This window comes from Gymnoscopelus microlampas (assembly GCF_963454915.1).
Source record: "Gymnoscopelus microlampas genome assembly, chromosome: 8".
Lineage (NCBI taxonomy): Eukaryota > Metazoa > Chordata > Actinopteri > Myctophiformes > Myctophidae > Gymnoscopelus > Gymnoscopelus microlampas.
This window is the reverse complement of record NC_139945.1, coordinates 47,664,446-47,690,565: the sequence shown is the minus strand read 5'-3', so window position 1 is coordinate 47,690,565 and position 26,120 is coordinate 47,664,446. Positions and strand designations below refer to the sequence as shown.

Here is a 26,120-nt window from a genome sequence, read left to right as displayed (position 1 = left end):
GTGTTAAATTAACACTGAGGATTTTACTGTATACTCATCATTCATATCGTCGGTGTCCTGGACGAACCAGCTAACTCCATTTTCAGCTTTTTTTCCCCCCATAAATCAACGCTATTGAACACCCTTTATGTCTGTGTAAAAAAAAACGCGCCTCTGACGAAACCTCCCAACTCCATTGGATCCTCAAACTGTCCGTCAATACCACGCAACTCCCCCCTCTCCTCTCCTGCAGCCTTTGAACAGCAGAGAGCAGAGCGTGCTGGCTGCGCAGTGAAAGAGGAGCAGTACCACGTAAACAAACTAAACGGCAGGAATTTTCTCCCCGTAGTCTCTTAAAACTATGCAGTGTACCTGTTTATCAAACTTAGCACTGATGCTAATGTTATGAAAACAAGTAATTATGTTTCTAAAATCTATGAACTGTTTAATGAGAGAGCAATGTGAGAAGAAGAAAGGAGTTCATAGCATTTCTGTCGCCCTAGTTCTACTCAAACTCCAACTCTGTGAACCCCTCTTTGCAGAAGTTATTGTAATATTTAAAGTCCTGTTTATTATTGTAGGCCTATATAATAAGTGTCATGAAGCATCAGGGCATTAATTCACAGCATTGTGAGCTTGGAGATCCATTGTTAGCTTTTGGGAATTATACCCATTTGAAACCTCTCCCTCAGCAGCGGAGCTATTGTCAGCTGTTTGGACACCTAACTCCATTTCAGCTGGATTTGTGCTCGTACAAAAATGCTAACTCCACTTGCGCTGGATTTGGGTAAAGTGGTGATAATATAATGACATACTGTATGCAAGTATCTGACAATATATAAAGTCACTTTACCAACTTTGATGAGGCAGTATTGCTTTGTTTTAAAAATATAAGGTTTTCTTCATTTCCTGAAAAACGTATATTTAGTTTTTTCATTTCCTGAGCAATGAACGTTTTGGAGTTAGCGGGTTCGCACTGGACAGCAGAGATATGTTTACCGACTCAGTAATAGCTTTTCATTGTTTTTGCTGTGGTGTTGTACACAAACTCCCCAGGCTCCTCCACACTGCTAGTCACAACACACTGACGATGCCTTGCAGATGGAGAATTATGTTCAGTCGCACTGCTCGAGAAATTTTCTAAATTAGATAAACATCACATTTCCCATTAAAGAGTCAGGTTAACCTGCTAGCAGAGTATTCACTACTGCAGTTTTGTTAGATAGCTGCAGTACCAGCACTCACCAAAGCAAAGATGGTTTTAATATGTTGAAAGCTTACTTTCCTTAGTGGGAGCCGTCACCGTAACACTCTGAGCCGTCTAAAAACACTTTTTGGCCAGGAAAGAAAATATTCCACTGGATGGAAAAATGTTTTAGTTACTCCGGTATATGGGCAATGGCCGAAAAGTCACATAGCGTTAAGGAGAATTCCTTCTAGCGCTATGGACCAGAGCTACCTTACTGTGTGCATACATGTATCGTGTATTCTTTTTAGAAGTACGGTGTGAGCATCCAGCAGTGGGCTGAGCAGTGGAAAGGTCAATCGGGGGTGGCAGGCTGATTGTGTGTCTGTCTGTCTTCCTTACTGACTGACTACTGCTGATTGACTCCAGTATGTTGGTCCCCCATGGAGTGGTCCAACAGTAATTGCTCCTGCAGGGGTCTGCCACGTGTCATGGACCCACCCAGCACTCTGTGCCCTCTAGGCCAGGGCTGGCTGGTACTGCCAATCTAAAGCCCTCCCACTGACAGACATGGATGGGTGGCTGCCTATCTGTTTGCCTGTCTGTCCTGTTACAGTAGGTTTTACCAGCAGTCTTGTCCCACATCTAGACCCCCCCCCCCCCACCCCACTACCCAACACGCACGTCGCACACACGCACGCACACACACACCTCTTAAGTTTCTATCTTGTTCTCTACCCTGCCAGTCAACCAGCTTGCCCCTTCACCTGTGAAGCTGAGGGACCTCCTTGATATTTCTATTAAGATCGGAGGCACCTCATCAGCGCTGATTCCCCCATCTGTAATTAGTTAAGTAATAACATGGGACAGGCTGCTTAGGCATCTTAAAATGGCCCTCTGTTGATGATGCCACCCCATCATGGTGTGCACCTCTGTTCCCATTAGCGTTCGGGCACAGGATCTTGCTGGGTGCCCCTGGAGCGCACACCCTTCGCCAGCCATCCCCGCCACTCATTCCCTTGCCCACCTGATGGGGGAATAATTGCACCCCACCCCCAGTCATTTCCAGCACTGGCTATTGTGTTTAATTAAAGAGGAGATTTGAAGGGTAAAGTGGCCTTTGCCACATTGTGTTTTCCCCCTCTGGCGTATTGATTGAGGCGTAATGATGATATTGGCAGAGCCATTGAAACAAAGGCTCTCTGACCTTAAGCAAATGGCCTTGGCACACTCTAGGACAAATGAGCATTTTTGATTCGCTGCCTGATAAGAGCCGTGTCAGGCACACACAGAGTGTTCAAAGGCGGAGGCAGAGGGTGTGTGTGTGTGTGTGTGCGCGCGCTTGTTCGCGTGCACATGTGACTTGTCCAAACTGCAAGTCGGAGGCAGAGGACGGCTGTGTGTATGTGTTGTGTGCATGTAGCTACACACATGCATAAGATTGATCGAGAACTGGACAACTGTGAGGCGTGTGATTGTTATGTGATATATGTGTGTGAATTGAAGGTATATCACCCTGTGTGTGTGTGTGTGTGTGTGTGTGTGTGTGTGTGTGTGTGTGTGTGTGTGTGTGTGTGTGTGTGTGTGTGTGTGTGTGTGTGTGTGTGTGTGTGTGTGTGTGAGAGAGAGAGAGAGAGAGAGAGAGAGAGAGAGAGAGAGAGTGAGAAAGAGAGAGAGAGAGAGATCCTGCCTTAGCAGGGGGGCTAATAGTGCCCCCGGGCAGGGTGGTCTCGGCTGGGTGATAAGAAGCAGGCGAGAGACACGACGGAGAGAGATATGAGAACATTTGGCAAACTTTGCCCGAAGACAGAACCCCCCCCCCAACCTCCCTTGTTCGCTTCAACAAACATACACAGACATAAAGGCAACAAGCCAAACACACACACACACACACACACACACACACACACACACACACACACACACACACACACACTCAATTTCAGCAGTCAAGAGATGGGGAGGGGGGGAATAAAGTAACATTATGCTTTGCCAGTTTGACATTTCTCTATATCACATTCCTGCCTTTCTTTTCTAAATGCACTGAAATTATAGGAAAACCGGTGTCACAGCTTATCCTGTTCTGCTCAGATGCAGATTAACCACATGAACCTTACTGTCCCTTTTCTGGGCAGGCGACTGATCATTATTAATTCATGAATTTTGCCATTGATTGTCACATTGAAAGCCGACTGATTATCAAGTCCACCAAGTTCCATGAAAGTATGCCCATCTATTCTCAATTGTGACCTTGAACTGTGACACATTCAACCCAAAAGTTAATCATCTCTTTGCGGCAGCCTACTGACCAGTCCCACTAAGTCCCATGAAAATCTGGCCATCTCAAGGTATTTTACCTTTATTTTGACTTTAACCTTTGATCTTTTCGAGCCAAAACGTAATCATCTATTTTGGGCCGCCTCCTAACCATTCCCTCCAAGTTACATGAAAATCTTAGCCTGGTAAACCCTCCCTCCGGAAATCTCATTTGTAATTTATTTCAGGAGTGGGTCTGGCATGATCGCCCATTCTGCAATTTGGCTGTGGGCTGCAGTTGGGCGGGAGTAATACCGTTGACTGACAACCCCTTCAGCCAATCAGCTGTGTTCCCCTTCAGCCAGTGCATTTTTACCACCTCCAGACTAATGTGACGCAATGGGACTTTTGAGACGGCCATGCCCAAAATGGGTTGCCTTATTCGGATACATGCGTGTCACTGCCCGCCCCTGCCGGTTCTCTGAAATTTAATTTTTAAATAGGCTTTGTCATGATTAATTGACCACATATATGAAGTTAAACAACTAAATTCTATCCAAACGATATCTTAAAAGTAAATTCCGTGCCTCAAAATAGAAGTTTTGAAGTTTATCAGAGAGTAGAAAACACTGCGGTCAAAAAAGATGGCTGCCGTTCGTTTTTGGTCGGCTGCACTCAGGCTGCACTCGGTTCCATTCGGGCTCACTCGAACTCGCCACCTGATTGGCCAACTTTCGCTGTCAATCACAGAACGATGAGCGACAACGCTGATAGGCTTGTCCATTTGGTGAACGGGCTAGACACGCCCAGACAAGCCTTCAGGCCAGACTCCTTCCTGAAATCAAATGCAAATCAGATTTCCGGAGGGAGGGGGGTTTACCAGGCTATGAAAATCTGCCCTTCCGCTCTAAACATATCTTGTTACCAAGCAAAGAAACAAGAGAAAAACCTTTTATAGGCCAATGTTTCAGCCTATGAAGGCTATGGGAACCTTTTTCATGTTGTGGATCCTGAGTCTGCACCTTGTATAGACCAGGTGTGTGCATTGCTCTCTTTTTCTGTCTTTAAGTCATAACAATAGTCATATTTATATTAACCACTTTTTTGCACATTTTCAAATATTGCATAAAAAACATGAATTGCAAATAGGTTTAGTAGAAATTACTCAAATATCGGAAAATGTTATTACATTTGAATGAGGTTTAAAGATTTTGTCAATAAAGAAATGTGATAAACTGCAGTGGGAACACAAATCAAAATGAAGAATGACAGAGAGATTAGCTCTCACACAGCTGTGAATAGTGGTTGTCACTACAATACCTGTCTTCTTCCAATAATGACCTTGTTTTCTTCCATAGCACTGCCCTTATGGGTGGTGCTACTGTATATAGAAGCAAGACTGCTAGAAATAATGTTGAAGAAAAACATGCGCAAACTGGTGCATGTCTCAACATCTCAACATTTAAAATGTATGCAAGGAAAAAATAGATATCTCAAATTGTTTTAGCTGGTTTTGTTTTGTAGGTATTTTACTTTCTCATTACTTATTTCATTCACCTCAGCGCAGGTGATGGAAACATTCATTATTTTCTTCTTTAAAAAAATTACAATAGTTCAAACATTTGCTTAAAATCCATTTGACATTTGATGGAAACGTACTAAATTACTACATCACTCCAAAAGTCACAATGTAGTTTTTGGCAAAATAATTTATGGGTTCCATTCTTTTGCATCAACGCTAGCAATTTAATGGGCACACAGATTAGCAATCATAAAGGTACCGACACATTATTTGTTCCCATGCCTCCTTGTGTGTTGGATGTTCAGTTAATGAATGGAACCCACCCTGCCACTTCCAAATAGGCTGTTCAGAGCTGGGGATATATATAAGCTTGCATTTGCCAACATTAGTGTACAGTATCTAGCTTACTTACTGTGATATGCTGTGGTCCTGCCTATAATGTCTCCATATACTGAAACTGTTTGTTAGAGTTTTACCCTGGCGTGACAGGTGGAATGACTACAGAGTTATTGGATTACAAACTATAACCACGAAGGGTGGCCCAGTACAGTATATATATATTTGTGGGTTCCGTAATTGGCAGACACCCAATATTATTTTTCCTCCACCAGAGAACCTGTTAATCCCTCTGTTGATGACATGAGTGTAACAACATACACTGTTGTACAGTATACACAGTATAATCAGGGTAAATGTTTACTTTTTCAGAGTTAAATTGACACAATTTGCCAATATCCTACAGTAGGTTTGACTACTGTCCAGGATTTCTGTGATTGGCTAGAGAAACAAACACTGCATTGACTATTTTCTCTGTCCTCCTCACACATTGCAGACCTTTCTTCTGGCACTCCAAGAGTGCTATAAAACTAAGTGAAACTGTAATGTACAGAAGCTGTGTATTCAGACTACGTCTATGGAACAGCAGAATTAAATAGAATAAATTAGAACAGAATACAAAATAATTCGAATTAATTGTGTGACCAGCAACAGACTTTGCTTTGGTCTTTGGTCTTATCTCTCTACTGTAAAAGCAGTATTAAAATGGCATATATACAGTAATTATACCACAGCACAAAATTATTATCAGAGCACCTGGGGCAAATAAGCCATTCTGATTGGCCGAGACGTGTCACATGAGGGTATACTAATTCTCAAGATTTTAGCTACAGTACATTAATGAATGAATGAGAACTATGGAAGACATGTATAGTGTAAAATCTTATATTTTTGGCACTTATGGAGACTTTACAAGTTATCCATGGTATACGCAGGATAATGCACAGTGAACAAGTCAGTTATGAGGGATTTTTTATTTTATTTTTAGAGCCTTCGTCCTACTCCTCCCGTCCAACATTCTCCGCTGACAGGTGCCGCCCCAGCCCGTAGGAGTACGTGCAATGAACGATATCACCCTCCCCGCCCGGCTTCCCTCCCCCGAACACGGGCCAATTGTGTTCGTGTAGACGCTCGACAAAGCCGGATGCACCACGGTGGATTTGAACCCACAACCTCCGTGGTGGTGGTGGGCAGTGACTTTACCACTGCGCCACCCGAGCGACTGGGAATAAATATTTAAACAATCCTGTCGTACGTGTGTCATCCCTTGAACATGCTATATAAATGATACTCTGCATATTATACTCTGCATAGTACACATGTGCCAGGGGTGTTTTCAAAAAGTGTACGTTGAGTGCCTGGATTTTTAACCATTTTTTAACCTTTTTCAAGTAGTCACAAAATATTTTCAGTGATCACCGTCCTCACGGTGATCCCCTCATTACACACATAGAGGTCTCGTACAATCGGGGGAAAAAGATTAAAAACATTCGGTAATCCGTTCCATAGTTGCAGCCAGTTGAAAATAGTCGAAAATACATAGTAAAAACAAAAAGTACACAGGAGCCGAGATACAGGCTTTTGAAGTCATAAGTTAAACAGGAAGTGGATTGGAGTCTAAATCTCCGTAAAATGATATCTCCTGGTGCTGTGAAGGAAAAAAAAAAAAAAAAAAAAATCTTCATATTTTTTTCCATAAACGGCCATAACCGTTTTTGGCACTCCTCGTTTGGATTATGAAAAACGGTCCGGACCGTTTTTGGCACTCAATGTGATAATAACAAAATGAATAATAACACCAGAAAAACACTTGTCTTGATTTTGTTGTGCACGTTGGTTGGAATAAAAGACAAGGGACCTTTTTATAATTTGACTATGATGTTATCCATTCTTTGCTTCTGTTAATATTGACATATTTGTGATCTGTGTTCCACAGGTAGAATGCAAGAAGGCCCAACCTAAGGAAGTGATGTTTCCTCCAGGGACGCGAGGCCGGGCCAGGGGCCTACCCTACACCATGGATGCCTTCATGCTGGGCATGGGCATGCTGAGTGAGTACCACTGTGAGTGAGTGTTTGTGTGTGTGTCTCAGCGGCGTAGCGCAAAATCCCGGGTCCCCGATGTAAGGAGGGGGGTCGGGGCCCTTTCGCAAATGGCAATGGTCTGGAGGTGGTGCTGGGTGCTGGAAATTTTGTCTGCATCACTACAACACGCTACTACAGTACATGTTTGATCCAAACTGAGATACATTGGAAACTTTCCTCCACTCCTCCTAAGGAAAGTGTGTCTGTGACTGTGTGCGCGTGTCTTTGATTTGAAATGTTTCAAATCAGCCTCATGGTGGTGCTATAACAGGCCGATTCGGTGCAGTTACCTATAACTCTAATGTCTGCCCTGCATTTTTCACATCTGTCTTTATACAGTGCCACCAGGAGGCCGACTTTTGTGATACTTTTTTAAAAATTAGTTGTCCAAACATCACGCAATGGTTATGTGATCAAGATGAATTTGTCCGATTTGTCCTATTCCATCATGGTGAATTTTGAACATTGCCGGCCCACAATAACCTACTTGACCTGGTGGTCAACTAGAGGAGTTGAGGAGGTCCGAGGAGCAATTTTTCCAGTTAACGATACTTTTCATATCATATGAAGGTAGATTTTTGGAGTACAGCTTATTAAAAAAAAAGAAATTCTGAAAATAAAGGTAATAGAAATCCAGATTTACACACTTTCTCAGCTGAAAATACATCTTTGTATTTAATATTATTATTCCATAATGAGTTACAATAACATTAATTTGAATCATGCAATTGTGAATAACTAGAGCTTTGCCCATATATGGAGCAGACTGATTTGTTTGCGCCTGATGCCATGATGACACATTGAGGTTAGACAACACACTCCATATTTGGGCGCAGGTGCATTGGGAACTCCTTATATGGCTATGGCTGAGTCATAGTGACATGAGTGTGATGATGTGGTCCGCCCGACCGCTGGCCGGTCCTCCCATTAGCCAATTTTAATATAAGATTATATTAGAACATAACATGTCTTTGTGTCTGTCCGGGGCTAATATCACATACCACTGTACTAGGGCCGTCAGCATTATATTTCTTGTGCAAGTTGACAGCAGGCCAAGGACTTCAATTCTCAAATATTTTTCACATCAGTCAATGGAACAAGCCAAGGCTCAAGACTAACACTGTCCCGTTGTCCTGGGTTCGATAAAATATGTATTTGGGATGAACAGAAATCCTCCCCGGAATGAAGAGGTCTTTTTATTAGATTTTCCCCAACTTGGAATATGTCAACTGTCAACTATCAATGCACATATCACTGTCACTGGCAAACATAAAATTGTTTTTCTTTTTTTTGAAAGGACGTTTTAAAACGTTGGTAGAAATTTCACTGCACACAATGTTATTATTGTTAGGGCATGCCTCCTAGCGGAAATTTGTGCTCTACTGAGCACACCTTTCTAGATTTAGTTAATTCACGAACAACAATCCTTCCATATTCCTTAACCACTTAAACCCAACATCCTTTTCCCCTCTATATCATGCCTCTTCAACAAAAATAGCCGATTTAGAAGCTCACAACACATCTTGATGCCTTGTGAGTTTTAGATCTGCTATTTTTGCCAAATGTTCACCCTATTATAACACATTAGGGATTAGTGTTAGGCTGCGGTTCAAGTGGTTAATGAGACTGAAACTTGAACAGCTGCTCTCTCTCTATTGTTTTAGAACAAGAATAGTAATCAAATGTAACTAAAGATGTTTTGTCTAGAGTAATCTCTAGCCAGCCTCCTATCTCAGAAGTCATTGTGAATAGGTGGAGCACTGAACTGAAGGTGAGAAAAATCTCCCTTTTGTGCATGGAGAGAGCAGGGATCCCAGTGGCTGGCCGATGTGACAATGAGGGAGGGAGACATTTTACTGCAGTTCCATTATGATTATCCCTACACAACTCAGGGAAATATATAACAAAAAACTCTATGTTGAATTTCATCACCTAAACTCTATGTCCACAATCCGTCACTTGTCTTTAACTGCACTGCACACTGACGCTACATGTCCTATGCACAGCTAAACAGTTGGACATTGTAAAAACACGTTTCCCAAAATATCCATTTGTAACGCTTCACTTCCTGGACGTCTTTGTTTGACATCTTTTTTCATGGACCCGAAGGAGAATCTAGACGCTTTCGTTTTATAACATTTTAACTCGATATTGTGGTTAATTTAATATCTTAGAGTTGACGTTACAATTTGTGAGCGATTCTTCTTGTAACATTGCACGATCATATCAAAGACTACATAATCAGCTGACATGATTTAACAAAAGTGATGAGTTATGTGAAATAATGGAATAATGGACAGGAAGTAATAACAGGAAGTCACAAAAATCGTCACTTTTCAGGTTTCCGGTAAAGTGCACGGCCACGGGATGACCATCTATTTGCAGCACTGGGTCACATATTATATACAGTATGTCAGAGCCATGCCTTCAATTTGTGATCTGTTGTGCCAGTTCAATGTTCGACAACAGAAACGGAGTGAAACCTAAACAGCCCATAACAATGACTTCATTCTGTTGTTATCTGAAAGCCTCACTGCCATAGAATAAATCTTACTTCCTTAACCTGAAGGCAGTCACTGACACCGTTTTATCATCTGGCTGGGTCCACAGCTGCAGGGGAGGGGCAGAGGTGGTGCTAACTGACACTGACTAACTGAGTCTGTAACACTGACAATACCTTCTGCCAGCCCCCCTGGACATCCATTCGAAACTCCCCTACTGTGTGAATGGTGGAAGTCCATTCTGACTCCCCTACTGTACAGTATGCAAGGTGGAAGCGCATTCTGACTCCCGTACTGTATTCAAGGTGGAAGTCTATTCTGACTCCCCTACTGTATGAAAGTTGGCAGCAGCACACTGACACTGGCAGTCCAGAGAACTGTGTTTATATGAATGAATTCCACTCAGATAAAGCAAGCTGCCAAATGGTCACTAGGGAGTACATAAGGGACTGGAGGGAGGGGGATTTACACCAGAGCAGCTCTGCAATGGGCCCTGTCTGCTGAAGCACTTGACATAAGTGGAAGAGGACTTTTACAGATTGATGCCACCATCACCCACACGCACACAGACATGCACATGCAAAGAGCAGCACCCACGAACCACATAACCCCCCCCCCCCCGTGGAATCACGCACACACAGAGAGAATGCCCCCCCCCAACCTTGCATTAGTGACAAGAGATAATTAACAGAGAGATTGATTGTCTGCCAAAAACAACTGGAGCAAATAAATCGTTTGATGCCGGGTGCCCAGTCCCAAATGCGGTTAACTAATGGGGGCTCGGGGATAGGTCGGCCACACCTTCAATTTGGCTCCATCAAGCATTATTCCTCACATGGTGGAGCCAGAGGGTTGGCTGGTGTGAAATATGCACTGATATTCATGCACGGGCCCCCTTGTGCTGCCCTCTTTGTCTCAGGGACATCACCCTTGTCTTACACACATGCGATTCTATACCCCCATCCGCCCTCACGCTTGTGTATGCACGCACGCGCACACACACACACACACACACACACACACACACACACACACACACACACACACACACACACACACACACACACACACACCTACACACACACACACACACACACACACACACACACACACACACACACACACACACACACACAATTCCAGCAGAACACTGAAGAGCTAAATGAGGGGGAAAACTGAAGCTATATTAAATTATGAATATGTGATTTCATCTGGCCTGCTCTGTGAATGGAGAATAATTGGATATGGATATCACAGAGTCTCATTTGGTGAGAGTGAGAGGACTTCATCATCAACCAGTATTCTATTCTATTCAGTGGTCCAAATTTCCCACAAAGAAGTCTTTAAAGGTTCACCCAAAAAAATACTTATTTTCTATCAATTACACACTTTTTTTGTTTTTGTCACATTCCTGAGCCAATAATTTGATGACCAGCGTAGTCTCCGTAAGGAGACTCAAAGAGTCTTCATTGAGTCTCAGTTGGTCATCAATTTATTGGCTCAGGAATGCGACAAAAACTCCTTGAATTCGAGGCTTCATGGGGTGTGTAATTGATAGGGAGAAAAAAAAGGAATGGAGCTTAAAAGACAAGCACCATGGACATTGTTGAAGGTTAGCACTTAGTAGCACTTTCAGGAGGTTCCAGTGTTCCAGCTACTGTTGTCAGGTGTAGAAAGAAAGTTGGAGGAAAGTTTGAGAGAGAGGAAAAGGGCAGAGAGAGAGAGAGAGTGACTTAGGAAGTGTGAGAGGAGGGCCGATATGAACCGTTGCGCTCCCTTGCGCGCGACGCCCCCTTATCTAAATGAAATTCAAAAAGCGGGGCAGCGAAACATTCCTGTTTGCCAATTTGCATGAAAACTCCAACACCGCTCATTACTTAGGGAGCAGTAATTCCTTACATGCCGAAAACTCATTAAAGGGCCTCTCTGGCGTTCCTTTTTGTTTACGGCGTCTAATCGAGCCATTTATCTTTATTGTGTTAGAGAGAGTCGCATGTATGTTTGCTTGAAATTAATACGCGCTTAAGCCCCTCGCAGCCACACGCGGCTTCAGCAGATGGATAATTGATTTTAAAGTGAATGTGAACTGTTGAGCCATAAAATAGGTACATTAGCATGCATATTAATACAAGGCGTCTAGAGAGGGTCGGGTAGAAGCAAACCATCGGGGGCAGATAAAACGACAGGTTTTATTTATCGAGGAGACGGGCGAAGTCGACAGGGGAGGCTGTCGGGGAACATGGGCGCCTAATCGCTACTTCTGCCACGTTGATTCAACACTAGCGCATACACACACACAAACATACTGGAGATACACACACGGCACAGCCCTAGGTTCTTATTACCCTTGGCCTTGTGTGGAGGACCTTGTCTGACTTGTACTTTATGAAGCCTCTCTCCCCTCAGACAAAGTGAAGAAGTCATTTTCTCACCTGGTAACAGCAGGGGAGTACATAAGAGCAACTCACATAAGCAAAATTCAAAATGCTCTCAGACTGCACCCCCACTTTCTATCACACTCTATCTTGCACTCCCTTTCTTTCTTTCTTTCTTTCTTTCTTTCTTTCTTTCTTTCTTTCTCTCTCTCTCTCTCTCTCTCTCTCTCTCTCTCTCTCTCTCTCTCTCTCTCTCTCTCTCTCTCTCTCTCAATGTACACAATACACATACACACTTCAAGTAAAGCCACAGCTGTGGCGACATGTGTCTTACACCCTTCATTCACGTCGGTCCCAACTCCATTGTCACGCACAAAGGATGCTCAGCCACCTGGAAAACTGTCTGCCAGACAGCCGCTGCTATTCTCCACTCTCTCACAGTCTAGGGCCTCTTTATTTCTGAAGCTACGTGATGTTATGGCTCAGGAGTCTCTGCCTGTGAGCACACTTGCGTCTCCCTGGATGTGTGCGTGCGTGCGTGCGTGACCGTCTGATTCTGTGTGTGTGTGCGTTTGTGTGCATGGGTAAATTTTGTGCAATTCAATGTGCGTGTGCCGTATATGTGTACAGTATGTACTGTACGTGGGTGCGTGCCGTCTTGAATGTCAATATAATAAGTGGCTCAACATGTCGATCAAACTGAAGTGTATGTGGTTGCTGTAGGGAAGCACTGCAAACAGAAGCGCAGCCTAACACATTATGTTATTGTGTTGTCTGTCATTATCTGCTATGAATTTCATACACAATTAATTACCTGTAAAAATCAAACAAACAAACAAAAAAGAACATGTAGCCTATATCTACATAGTCATACTGTTGTTACTAATTACTTGTATAATGCGACTTGTTGATTACTTAGGTAATCATTATGTTTCGTTCAGAGAGAGAGTGTGTGTGTGTGTGTGTGTGTGTGTGTGTGTGTGTGTGTGTGTGTGTGTGTGTGTGTGTGTGTGTGTGTGTGTGTGTGTGTGTCTCCAAATAGTTCCATTTTCTTTAAATAGGCTGCCCCTTTCATATTTATATGGACACTTGTTCCACATCCAAACTAATGAAACATCAGCCACTGTCCACATTCACAAACCTGTGCTTAGTGGAGTATAATTGGGAGGACTGCAAAAAACTAAAGCAAAGAGATTGGCTAAATATTGTTCTACCTCAGCTATTATAGGCAGTTTGTTTATCTGGAGTGGTAAAAAGTGGTAAAAAATAAATACATTCTTACCACAGTAATTTTTGTCTCCGTCTGTGAGCAGCTAATCTCCGGTACCATTGGCCCAATCGAAATGAAACTGTGCACACACACTCCCTGGATGCAAGAGCAGAACCTCTGCCTCAAATTATTCAGATCGGCCTGTTATAGCGCCACCACGTTCTATTACTCCTACACATTTTGTCCAAACATCATGCACACATTATGACTATTAGTCATGTGATTGAGACGGGCCTGTCCGATCTTTTTCCTGATTGGCTAAAATTGGCATCCAAAGTTTGCAGAAGTGGCTCGTTTGGAACAAAATGCCTACATAATTATGAACGCATCATCCGATTGCCATGAAACTTTGCACGCACACTCCCTAGAGGCCAAGTAAAAACCTCTGCCCCAAAATGTTCACATCGTGGCCTGCTATAGTGCCACCAGGAGGCCAACATTAAGCCAATTGATACACATTATCTCTGTAGTCATTTGATCAAGATGGATCGGTCCAATTTTTCATATTCCATCCTGAATGGGTAAGATTGGCTTCCAAAGTTTGCAGGAGTGGCCCCTTTTGAACAAAATGCATCAAATCATGAACGCAGTGTCCGATTGCCGTGAAACATGCACGCATGCACGTTCCCACTAGGCTAAGCAAATAAGCCACGCCCATTTCCACATGACAAGTTTTCCGCCATGTTGCATTTTTTTTTGCAAAACACTCTACTACTATTTTGCCTGAACCTCACCCAAATTGATATCTTTGTAGATAATGTATCTGTAAAAGATGTATGTCAGATTTTCTATTCCCATTGACTATTGGCTTTCAAAGTTTGCTGGAGTGGCCTGTTTTCCACGACATGCTAAAGCACCGCTGGACCGATTGGCAGGAAACTTAGGCTAGGGAAGAATCCCCACACAATTGTTTTTCAAATCGTCCAATTGTTATATCGCCACCATGAGACAGATCTTTGCTAAACACATTTTTTACATCCCACAGATTTTGTCCAAACCTCACGCAAATCAGTATACATTATCTCTGTAGTCATGTGATCAAGACGTATCTTTCACATTTCTCATATTCCATTCCGATGGATTGGTTGGTTTCCATAGTTTGTGGGGGTGGCCGTTTTACACAAAATTCCACACATTATGAATGCAGCGCCTGATTGCTGGGAAACTTTGCACGCACATTACCACTAAGCAAAGGAAGAACCTCCATCCCACATTTTTCAAATCTCCTTATGGTGGCGCCTCTTTTTTTCCCCTGGATTTCTTGGATCATGACACAACGTATAGGCCCTCTTGTGCTATATTAGTGATGTGTCTCCTTTTGTTGTTGTTTATTGTTGTTTCTTATTTTACTGTGTTTTTGCTGTTGTTTTTCTGTGTTTCAGCTTATGTAGTGTATTTAGCATTTTTAGTTTTTCTGTGCAGCAGCACTTTGGTAATCTTGCGTTGTAAAATGTGCTATATCAATACATTAGATTGGATTGGATCCAATCTACAAATGTTCTGCCATTGTGCGTTTTCTTCAAAACACACTTTTTGCTACTACTCCTACAGATGTTGTCCAAAACTCACAAATCGTTACACTATGGGGTCATGTGATCAAGATGTATGAGTATGATTTTTCAGATCCCATTCCAAGTGGTTATGACCAAAGTTAGCGGGCCCTGGGTATGCAACCCGGCCTGGCGGAGACCTGTGCTCCGAGGAGGACACTAAAGTTCCCTATATATGTTAATAATGCATCCAGTTTTATCTGGTTTGACCATAATGTAACATTCTTCTGATCAGTGTTTGGATCTATTACTGTATGTTACGCTTGTGCAGATCGAAATAAAATAATTTGTGTGTGTGTGTGTGTGTGTGTGTGTGTGTGTGTGTGTGTGTGTGTGTGTGTGTGTGTGTGTGTGTGTGTGTGTGTGTGTGTGTGTGTGTGTGTGTGTTGCCAGTGATGTAGTAGAGTTGATTGAACAATTGAGGGTAATGTGGTCATTCTGTTGAAAAGATAGCCTTCTTCCCCCTGGGTACTGTCATCACAGAACCATGCAGGCACGCACACACACACACACACACACACACGCACACACGCACACGCACGCGTGCACCCCCGCACCCACTCCTGGGCCAGCTTGCTAAATGTCACAGACAAAGCTGTGTGTCATGTACACTTAACCTCAGCGGGTGACATTTACTCCAGTTTAAGATATGTCCACAGTTGCTCTTCGGCCCCATTGACTCCAGTGTTGATGCCTGAACATATTCAACATTCAATACCATTCAATAACACATTGTTAAGCAAAAACAAACACCAACAATTATTACGTAATCTTAATAAAAATGACCTTCCTTGAAGTTTAAAATAAGGTGTGGAAAAGGCCTAAAATATGACAAATAGTTGTTGTTTTTAAATCAAATAGTTTCTACATCAAAACATGCACATTTCCCAAATGTCCAGTTAAGAGTAAAGGTCATTGATTTGTGATTTATGGTTTTGGTTGCATTTTGTAGTGTCAATTACTAATTGCGTTAGTACTGTCCCAAGTTAGAGGTGCGCTATTTGGTATTTTACTCCCATACCTCAGACTTCCAGTGGGGAGATCTGAGGTGATGTCAGCCAATCCCTGCCCCCTCGACCATCTTGTGCGTCTGACTGGGAGGCCTTCCCAGGGCCCAGCCTACCTACAGTAGTTCACAAAACAGAATCAAGGCGCCCATTCCAACAACGTTCATTGACCCACACGGTGACATGATTTGCAAATAACTGATAGAAAACCAGAATTGCATATTTTTTTACATTTTATTTTTCGGTGGGTGGCCCCCAGGAGCTCATTAGAATTTCCAAACGAGTGTTTTACACTGTCACTCACTAACCTCACAATTTGAGAGTGGATAGAACAAGCTAGTCCACACACAGCTTATAACAACTGCAAGGGAGAGAAAGGTGACCATAAGTATCACATGGTATGGTAGCGGGCTGAATGCCTTTTTAAATCACTGTATCAGAGTTCAGATAGAATGGTTATCTGAGTCCGACTCGGGATCGTTGCTCCTTGCAGCCATATGCAGGATATATGTACTGGTAGATGGTGCGCTGTCGTGCAGAAATAAATAAATACGAAATTGAGGTTGTTCACACGTTGTCGGGTCCATATGTTATTGAGCTTGCAGCAAACCTGGGCCTCGTATCGGGAGCGGCAATTGAAAAAGAAGGCAGTAGAAATGTATGTTGTCATATGCTCGCTGCAAGCTGCCACTGCCAATTTCCAAGAGCTCAGTACCTCTCTCTCTCTCTCTCTCTTTTTCCATGTCTCGCTTTCTCCCTCCTGCCCTGTCTCTCTCGCTGACTCCCTACTAACTCTCCTTTACTTCTCTTTTCTCTTCTTTATCCCTTCTCTACTGTATTTCCTTTCCCACTCCCCCTCTCTCTCTCTCTCTTTGGGCCACTGAAATGAGACCAGGTCTGGTGGAATATAGGAAATGGGGTCGCGCAGCTTGAGTTATATGGTGGCTATATTTGTTTTAGGATATGCTATTATTTGGCCCTCTCTTTGTGTGTGTGTGTGTGTGTGTGTGTGTGTGTGTGTGTGTGTGTGTGTGTGTGTGTGTGTGTGTGTGTGTGTGTGTGTGTGTGTGTGTGTGTGTGTGTGTGTGTGTGTGTGTGTGACAGCTCTGCTCTGCCATATCAGACACAAGTTGTAAACCTGCTACGCTTTGCTTCAGTTTACAAGTGAAGCTCCTGTTTATCCCTGGCACACGCACGCACGCACACACACGCACAGACACTCTCACACGAGCACACACAAGCACACACTTAGAATACACTGCGGTGGAGCAGGGTCATGCAAAAACATCTTATCTGCCGTCAGACTGTCCAAAAAGACGGTGTACTGTGTGTGTGTGTGTGTGTGTGTGTGTGTGTGTGTGTGTGTGTGTGTGTGTGTGTGTGTGTGTGTGTGTGTGTACTGTAGCTTTTCTTCATCTTCCAACCTGGCAGCCACCCCAGTCTAGGCAGCATGTGTGTTGGTTGCCATCCCACTCTAACTCTCTCTCTAATCCGCCACCGTGACCAGGACAGACTCCAATGGATGCAGCACAGCAAACACTGCTGAGAGGCTGGTTTTGCTCTAACCACGTGAACCCTAGCGTCCCTATTCTGGAGGCAAGCATTAAAGCAAAAATAGCCGATCTACAATCTCACTTGTAGATCGGCTATTTTCTACTAAGATTTAGTGCAGAGGGGAAGACCCGGTCAACTAAATATATAGGGTTTAAGACAAGTGGTTAAGACTCTCAAGTGTCAGCAGACATGCACAGCTCCTAACATGCATATCATAACATGCATTATCATCACTGTCGGAGAGAAAACTTGTAAAATGGAAAACGGTGCATTTACTGATTGATTGATTGAATACTTTATTAGAAGCGTGCAGAAAAAAGCACATGAAGGTACAGTTCAATACAAGGTCAGCTAATAGGAATTTAAAAAAAACACGAAAGCCATTGGCTTGTTTCCATTGGGGCCCTTGTTCTCAATTCATAGTGACATTAAATGACAGACGGATATACACTACTATGCAGAACATCATAAAAACAGTTACATAGTGCCTTTATCCAAACACTTTACAAAGTGTATTACATTCACCCATTCACACACAGATCACATTCACACACTGACGACAGAGGAAACCATGCAAGGCACCAACCGGCTCATTGGGAGCAGTTAGGGGTTCAACGTATTGCTCAAGGACACTAACCCCAGGGGAGCCGGGGATCTAACTGCTCCCAGGGCAGCACTCCTAACTGTTACGATGGGTCAAATGCAGAGAACCAATTACCCCACGGGGATCAATATCACGCCCCCCCCCCCCAAAAAAAAAGAAGGAGAAAGAAGGCCCCCTCTGCCTGCACAAGGCAGTTGCTATGCAACGTCAATATGTTTAGAATTCTTCTTTAATTTTGTCAGTGTTCCTCTGCCTGTTGTCCTTTTAAGGTGGAGACGTACTTTTCTATCCACTCCACCTCCACGGATTTCTAAATTCACCTTAAATGTAATTTTGTTGTGAAATTCACCTTGACTGCCATTTTTTTCTTAAAAATCACACCCAGTGTGAAGTGAGTGGTGATATTTATGAGTTATTAATTTCCTCATGCGTCTCGCTAGCCAATCACAGTACGTCCTGCGAAGTGACGTGCTTACATTTTTTACATTATTATTAATTTCATCATGCGTCTCGCTAGCCAATCACAGCGCGTCTGCGAAGTTTGAAGTTAATTTCATTATGTGTCTCGCTAGCCAATCACAGCACGTCCTGCTGGGTGTGATTTTTTTCTAGCCTATGGCCGTGTTTTCCACAGCATGGCGTCACTGCGAAAGACACATTTTTACGTCGGAAAGAAAAACTTTCCGAAACTTTCCGAAAAACCACGGATGGGTCCTAAAACCTCTTATAGGAGCGGTTGCACCGCTCAAAAATGGGTGAAAAACGTTACTTTTATATACTATACTGTATATACCTGTGTATCCTACAGTATATTAAAATTGGCTTAAGGGAGGACCGGCCGGCGGTCGGACGCTCATGTCACCATGACTCAGCCATAACCATATAAGGAGTTCCCAATGCTACGCCCAAATATGGAGTGTGTTGTCTAACCTCAATGTATCGTCATGGCATCAGGCGCAAACAAATCAGTCAGCTCCATATATGGGCACAAAAGGGGAATGCCCAGGGGGAATATACTGATGACATCAGGAATCTCCATTTATGGGCATAAAAGGGACAAGGACTGAGAGATACAGTACAGAGATCTCCATATATGGGCATTTCAGTCGGATCAGCGGTGCAACATAGGTGTGAGACCGAACTCTAGTTGTGAGGGCTGCGTAGCGGCCAGAACCTCTAGTATATATATTTTTTTTCTTCCTTTCTTTATAATTTTTTGGGGCGGTGTAACCGCCCCCTATAAGTGAGTTTTGGACACTGACCAATCCTGCACCGTGATTGGCCAATAGTCTACAATGCAGTCTACACCCCTAACCCTTCCATCGTTAATGCAAATCGATACTTTTGCAAAGTCAGCCAATCACATTACAGCTAGTGTCATCACCACTAACTGTAATGTGATTGGCTGACTTTGCAAATTCAGGACTGTGATTGGCTAGCGAAACACATGACACATGTGCAGCCCTATGAATAGCAGTATGGACTTAAAAAAAGTCATTTATCCTTTTTTTTTAAGTGAGTCATGTTGTGATGACCACACACCGCCCACTTCACACTGGGTGTGATTTTTTTATTCTTCGCTGCTTTTGCAAGAAAGTGTCACACTATGCACAAAAGTGTCATACAATTATATAATATAGCATAAAAGATGAAATATGGAGATACAAGGTTTCTGCCCAACAGTGATATACTATGTACACAAAAACATAGATAGATACATACATGCACATCAGGTGCACATAGGCTAGATAATGCATACAGAATCCCATTCATACATTTCATATGTGTTAAAACTATGCCTTGAAGTCATCACAAGAAGATAAATCATGTTAATATCAGAAGCACTGAAACGGGAGCCAAGGAGACGAGGGACACTTTTGTACTATGGCCATTAAAATGTCTCCCTCAGCAAATATGGGAACACACAGTACACTCTTTTTCACCACTTTGGAGTGACTTTCTAGCACTCACCCCATCATATATCCCAATACGCACGCGCGCACGCACGCACGCACGCACGCACGCACGCACAGCCTCATTGTCTCCTTCAGCCATAGTGCTTAGTGTACCTGAACGCTTTGAAATGCACAGTGCTAATCTGTAGCATCCTGGTCCCAAACCTCAGTCTCTCATTGTCTCACTCACAGACGCGTCCATCACAATCGATCAGCCCGCGCCCTGAAAGAAACACCATCGATCACTGACGCCACAGTGTCAGAAGCAGGGAGAAAGGGAGTGTGTGTGTGTGTGTGTGTATGAGAGCGAGAGAGAGAGAACAATGTGAGTATGTGAGGGAGTGACGTGTGTGTGAGAGTATGTGTACGTGTGAGGAAGAGAGACTGTTTGTGAAAAGGAGTGCGGGTGTGCATGTGTGTGTACATATGTGCGTGCGTGCGTGTGTGTATATATATCTGTGTGAGAGTGTTTGTGTACGTGTGAGGAAGAGAGCCAGTGTGTTTGTGAAAGAGACTGAAGGTGTGCATGCATGTGTGTGTGTCCGTGTGTCCGTGTGTAAAGCCTCAACTCATAGAGTGTTTGCCTAGTGTGTGTACAGTACGTGCGTACGTGCGTGTGTGTGTGTCTGTGTGTGTACAGTACGTGCGTACGTGCGTGTGTGTGTCTGTGTGTGTGTGTGTATGTATGTATCGTGTGTGTATGTGAATGCACGCAAACCTGAGTATGTCTTCTACGTGCGTACCGGCAAAAACACACACAGCAGGTGGACTCCTGATTTTCACAACCTCCTGCCAAGTCTCAGCCATGACTCACAGGCTATCTACAGTCATCGTGCACGTACACATGATGTGCTTGTGTGTGTGTGTGTGTGTGTGTGTGTGTGTGTGTGTGTGTGTGTGTGTGTGTGTGTGTGTGTGTGTGTGTGTGTGTGTGTGTGTGTGTGTGTGTGTGTGTGTGTGTGTGTGTGTGTGTGTGTGTGTGTGTGTGTGCGTGCGTGCGTGCGTGCGTGCGTGCGTGCGTGCGTGCGTGCGTGCGTGCGTGCGTGCGTGCGTGCGTGCGTGCGTGCGTGCGTGCGAGCGAGCGAGCGAGCGAGCGAGCGAGCGAGAGAGAGAGAGTTAGGGTTGCCAACTGTCCCTTGAAATACGGAAATGTTCCTTATTTGGACACTACAAGGAGTGTCCCTTATTGACACACTTTGTTCCTTGTTTTTGGGAATCAATCAAGGACACACATCGTTCAAGTTCAAACAGCTCATATAAATACACTATAATACAGGTTGATAACCACTAAACTAAACTGCTCTTTTCTCTACTTTAGAAACTTTTAGAAACATTTAGAAAAATGTTGTATACATTTCCATAATGACCAGTGGTGGAAAAATACTCACATTTTTTACTTAAGTAAAAGTATCAATACTGCAATGTAGAAGTTCTCCGTTACAAGTAAAAATCCGGAATTCAAAATTTACTTGAGTAAAAGTACAAAAGTATTGGTATCAAAATGTACTTAAAGTACCAAAAGTAGAATGTACTCATTATGCAGAATGTCCCATTTCACAAGTTTTCAAATGTATAAAATGTCTCAGAAATCTTTTGAAAATAGCAGATCTACAAGCTCACAATGCGTTGCATCGTGACACATTGTGAGCTTGTAGATCGGCTATTTTCAAATATAGGGCTGAAGTGTATGTTTTGTACTAATAATCAAAATCTACAAAGTCACTAGTAACTAAAGTTTTCAAATATTTGTAGTGGAGTAATAATAATAATAAATATAGCTGCAAGCAGCGATAATACGGGGCCAGGGATTGCAGAGAGAAGAAAGAAAGAAGCAATGATAAGTAATATGCACAATAAGCCATAGAAACATAGAAGACTGAACTTGAGAGAAAGAAGAGCATGCAATTAACAAATGAGCCTTTTAAACCCTCACTAACCCTAACCTCAGTAAAACTATGCCTACCCCTAACCTCAAGAAATACTAAGCGTAAGCCTACGAATGCCAAATCATGATCACCTCAACACATCGTCGGGGACAGGGATCGAACCAGTGACCTCCGGACTCATAGGCTGCCTTTCTTCTCATTGAGCTAGAGATATGATAACCCTGGTAGTGTCTGTTGATATATATAAGTCTTTCCGTCCCTGATGGACCAAGCCTCTGTTTTGCTAACTACTCTAGATCACTGCATCTACCGAAATTGTACGTCTCCTCGGAACAGAAACCAGTGAAAGTAGCCGATCTACATGATGATGATGAGAGAGAGAGACAGACAGACAGACAGACAGACAGACAGACAGACAGACAGACAGGAGAGAGATGGAAACGGAATAGATTGAAGAGAGAGAGAGAGAGACATGGAAACGGAATAGATTGATGAGAGAGAGAGAGAGACATGGAAACGGAATAGATTGATGAGAGAGAGAGAGACATGGAAACGGAATAGATTGATGAGAGAGAGAGATGGAAACAGAATGGATTGATTGGACATCTCAACCTATTGCCATTAACAGGAATAGAACTCTCAACCTTCGGACTAATAGGCTGCAACACTACCTATAGTGCTATAGCTTTGTCCAGGCTAATGTTGTCTGTTGAAGATCATAAGCTCTTGCCTTCTGTCATGAACCACCCCTGTTTCACTAACACTAAGATCACTCGTTCACAAACCATTTACCAATGGAGAAATTGTATGTCTCCTCGCAACCGAAAACAGTGAAAGCAGATGATCTACAAGCTCAGAAACACGTTGCTATCTGAAAAGTTTTGAGATTGTAGATTGGCTATTTTCAGAATGAAGTATGTCATACATTGAAAAAACATACTGTCAAATAAGCATTTCAGGTTATCTTTAACAATTGCACATGCATTAATTGACACAATCATGTTGTGTGCAATGCAACTTTAATGAAGCCTGCATCAAGTGAGGTTTGAACTGGCAACCTTGAGGTTGTAAGGCACACGTTTAAGCGAGAAGCCATTGGACCAACAGACAAGCTCCTGTGAAAAAGGAGATAACACAGATGACACTTTCACGCAAATAGCTGAAAAATCCTGGGTTTCAGTGTTTTTCAAACTGCTCAAAATTGCGGACAATCTAAGGGCGGAGCTTACTGGTCAAAGTGATACATGTGTTCCTCATGAGTCAAGGCACAAGTGTAAGCAAGTTTCACGACTTTCGACCAAACGAGGCATGACTTATGCCTGTTTAAAGTTTGCATTTTCAAAAAATTGCTATAGCGCCCCCCTTTGGCCAATTGGAGTAAGATTGGTTTCAGTGATATTTGGAATGACCCTCAACCTTTCTGTAAAGTTTCAAAGAAATGTGAGTCTGCATGTGTGTGTTAGGGGCAGATGAATAATTTTCATAAAACTGCAATAGTTAAAATCTATGTCCTCCTGGGATTTTTGAGTAATTTGCACGAAATTCTTTACACATGAACTTTGGTAGCCTGGGATCCAGCCTACTTCGCTACGTTCGGCGGACTTTTTTTTCTCTCTTCGCTTATCAGTCTGGAACTCCTATTGACTCGTTTTGCAGAACTACACTGGAACTACATATGTTACGTTAGGCAACGTCGTTGCTGATTGGATGTTGTTCAAACGAATGACGAATCACAACGATCACACCGTTTTTTTTGTCCCGCCCCGCACCACAGACCAATCAGAAGCCCCGGCACGATTCCAGCCGTATGCCATGTCCTGCCTCCCTTGGAGATAGGAGGCATTCCAGACTGATAAGCGAAGAGAGAAAAAAAAGTCCGCCGAACGTAGCGAAGCAGGCTGGATCCCAGGCTAGAACTTTGGACCTCTGCCGACAAAACGTTAGTAGCGGATTTTCCATAAGTGAAAAAATGCAGAAGTTAGGAGCCAATGACTGTTTTTCATATAATTCAAAATGGTGGGAGATCTAAAGGTCAGAGGTCAAAAGTCAGAGGGTGAAAGTTGTTCAGCACGAGGAGACGCATATGTGTATCCAAGTTTCATGGCTCTAGGTCAAACAGGGCATGAGTTGTACCTGTTCAAAGTTGGCATTTTCAATTGAGTGCTGTAGCGCCACCTTTTCACGAAAGATTGTGAGAATTATTTCTTGATAGTTTTTCAAGACCATCTACCATATGGCCGAGTTTTGTAAAAAGCGACAGCACGGTTCAGCCAGAACTGCGAAAAGTGGCAGAATCGGAAGAATAATGCCAATCTTAACCCATTAAGACCTGGAACTGTGTCATTTTTAGATTTGAGCTAAAAAGCCTTATTTTGCACTTTGGGCTATTCAAAAATAGCAGATATACAAGCTCATAGCGCGGCACCGAGTGCCGCGCTATGAGCTTGTAGATCTGCTATTTTTGAAAAATAGTGAAAATGTGTGCAAATCTTTGAAATATATATATTTTTAAAGCGAACATTTTTAACTCAAATCTTTGTTTCTGGGGGTCCCTGGAACAAAATATTTTGATGGGGGTCCGCGGCCAAAAACATATCATTTTGGGGGTCCTTGACATGAAAAAGATTGAGCACCACTGATATAGAAACATACGTTTTTAAGAAAACTGTTGGGATTTAGGAGACATGTAGAATCGGCTTCAGGTCTCAATGGGTTAAAACAGGGCCTGCTGCCATGCTGGCAGGCTGGCCCCGTAATAATAATAATGTTTATTGTCCCCAAGGGGAAAATTGTCTTCACAAGGTCTACAATTGTAGGCAAAAGTACAATATTTGCCTCTGAGATGTAGTGGAGTAGAAGTAAAAGTATTGAAAATTGGAAATACTTTAGTAAAGTAGAGGTACCTTAAAATTGTACTTAAGTACAGTACTTCAGTAAATGTACTTAGTTACTTTACACCACTGATAGCCCCAAATAGGGAGGCCAGGTTGAAAGTGGCTAACATGGATTTCCTTCTCCCTCCACAGGTTACCCCAACATCGTAGCTACTTACGGTAGAGGATACACTGGATTTGCTCCCAGCTACAGCTACCAATTCCCTGGTAAGTTTTCAGCTTCATGTTCTTTCTCTGCTCAGACAGTCACTGAAACATGCAACTTAGCTTTCTCTGTAAAATCCTAAGTGCTAATTTAACACAAATTGTTTACTCTCAGTAAAGCGAGTGTGGTTTGGCCAAAATCCGTCTCCGTTTCAAATCGTATCCTGGCTGGTGATATAACATAGCTGACACAAGGTATTTGTAAACATACTTGTGTGGATTACGGAGACATTTTAATGAAATCTTGATCAGGAAAGTGCGCTGTGCTCTTCTGGATGTCTGTGTCTGTGTCCGTGCGACCGGCCGGGCATGCTCAAACATGTGGTGCGCGGCCCCGACCGGAGCGGCTTGGAGCGGCAGGCGGTCCTCGCTCCGAGTTCGCTCCTACCTTTTTAGAAACCCGCTCCCCGCTTCGTAAAAAGACGTCTCGCTCTGCTCCCACTCCAATCCACTCGTATGCTCCGACACACACACACACACACACACACACACACACACACACACACACACACACACACACACACACACACACACACACACACAATACTGTACAGTATAGAGGCACACAAAAGACATGCACACTGCAAAATCCTGGACCTTTTTGGATACATTTTCCCACGTTTCAGATGTCAGCGGGATGTCCCCAGGATGAATGTGTAATGCTGTCACATCAAGCTAACCCAAACGGCTTTGTTTAAAGGACAAATTCCCTCCCTGGCAATCTCCACACAGACCCATTATCCCAGTGCCAGCTATTATACACCCCCCCCCCCCCCCCCTCTCCATCCTTGTCTTTCCAAATACGATTTGATGTGGTGACATTAAGCTATTACTTCCTCTTTTGCTGCCTATAAAGACCTTTTACAAGGAGAATATGCCAGGATTGGGACCCAGAATAAGCCAGCACTATAGTTGACTGCAATCAACACCTTATATTCGATTTCATGGCTCGCCTGA

At 43.2% G+C, this 26,120-nt stretch overlaps 1 protein-coding gene across 13 annotated transcripts in view; it reads left to right on the top strand.

Annotated features, from left to right (window-relative positions):
* The window catches only part of LOC311050998 (RNA-binding protein Musashi homolog 2), a 309,794-nt gene that overhangs the window by 231,415 nt on the left and 52,259 nt on the right, over window positions 1–26,120 (top strand). For 7 of the 13 annotated variants that reach the window (XM_084065312.1, XM_084065316.1, XM_084065318.1 and 4 more), the window contains exons 9-10: window positions 7,216–7,342; window positions 25,092–25,166. In XM_084065312.1, the coding sequence (XP_083921438.1) occupies window positions 7,216–7,342; window positions 25,092–25,166 (202 nt within the window). The remainder of the gene's footprint in view (window positions 1–7,215; window positions 7,343–25,091; window positions 25,167–26,120) is intronic. The other 6 variants (XM_084065314.1, XM_084065321.1, XM_084065320.1 and 3 more) reach the window with 1 other exon arrangement.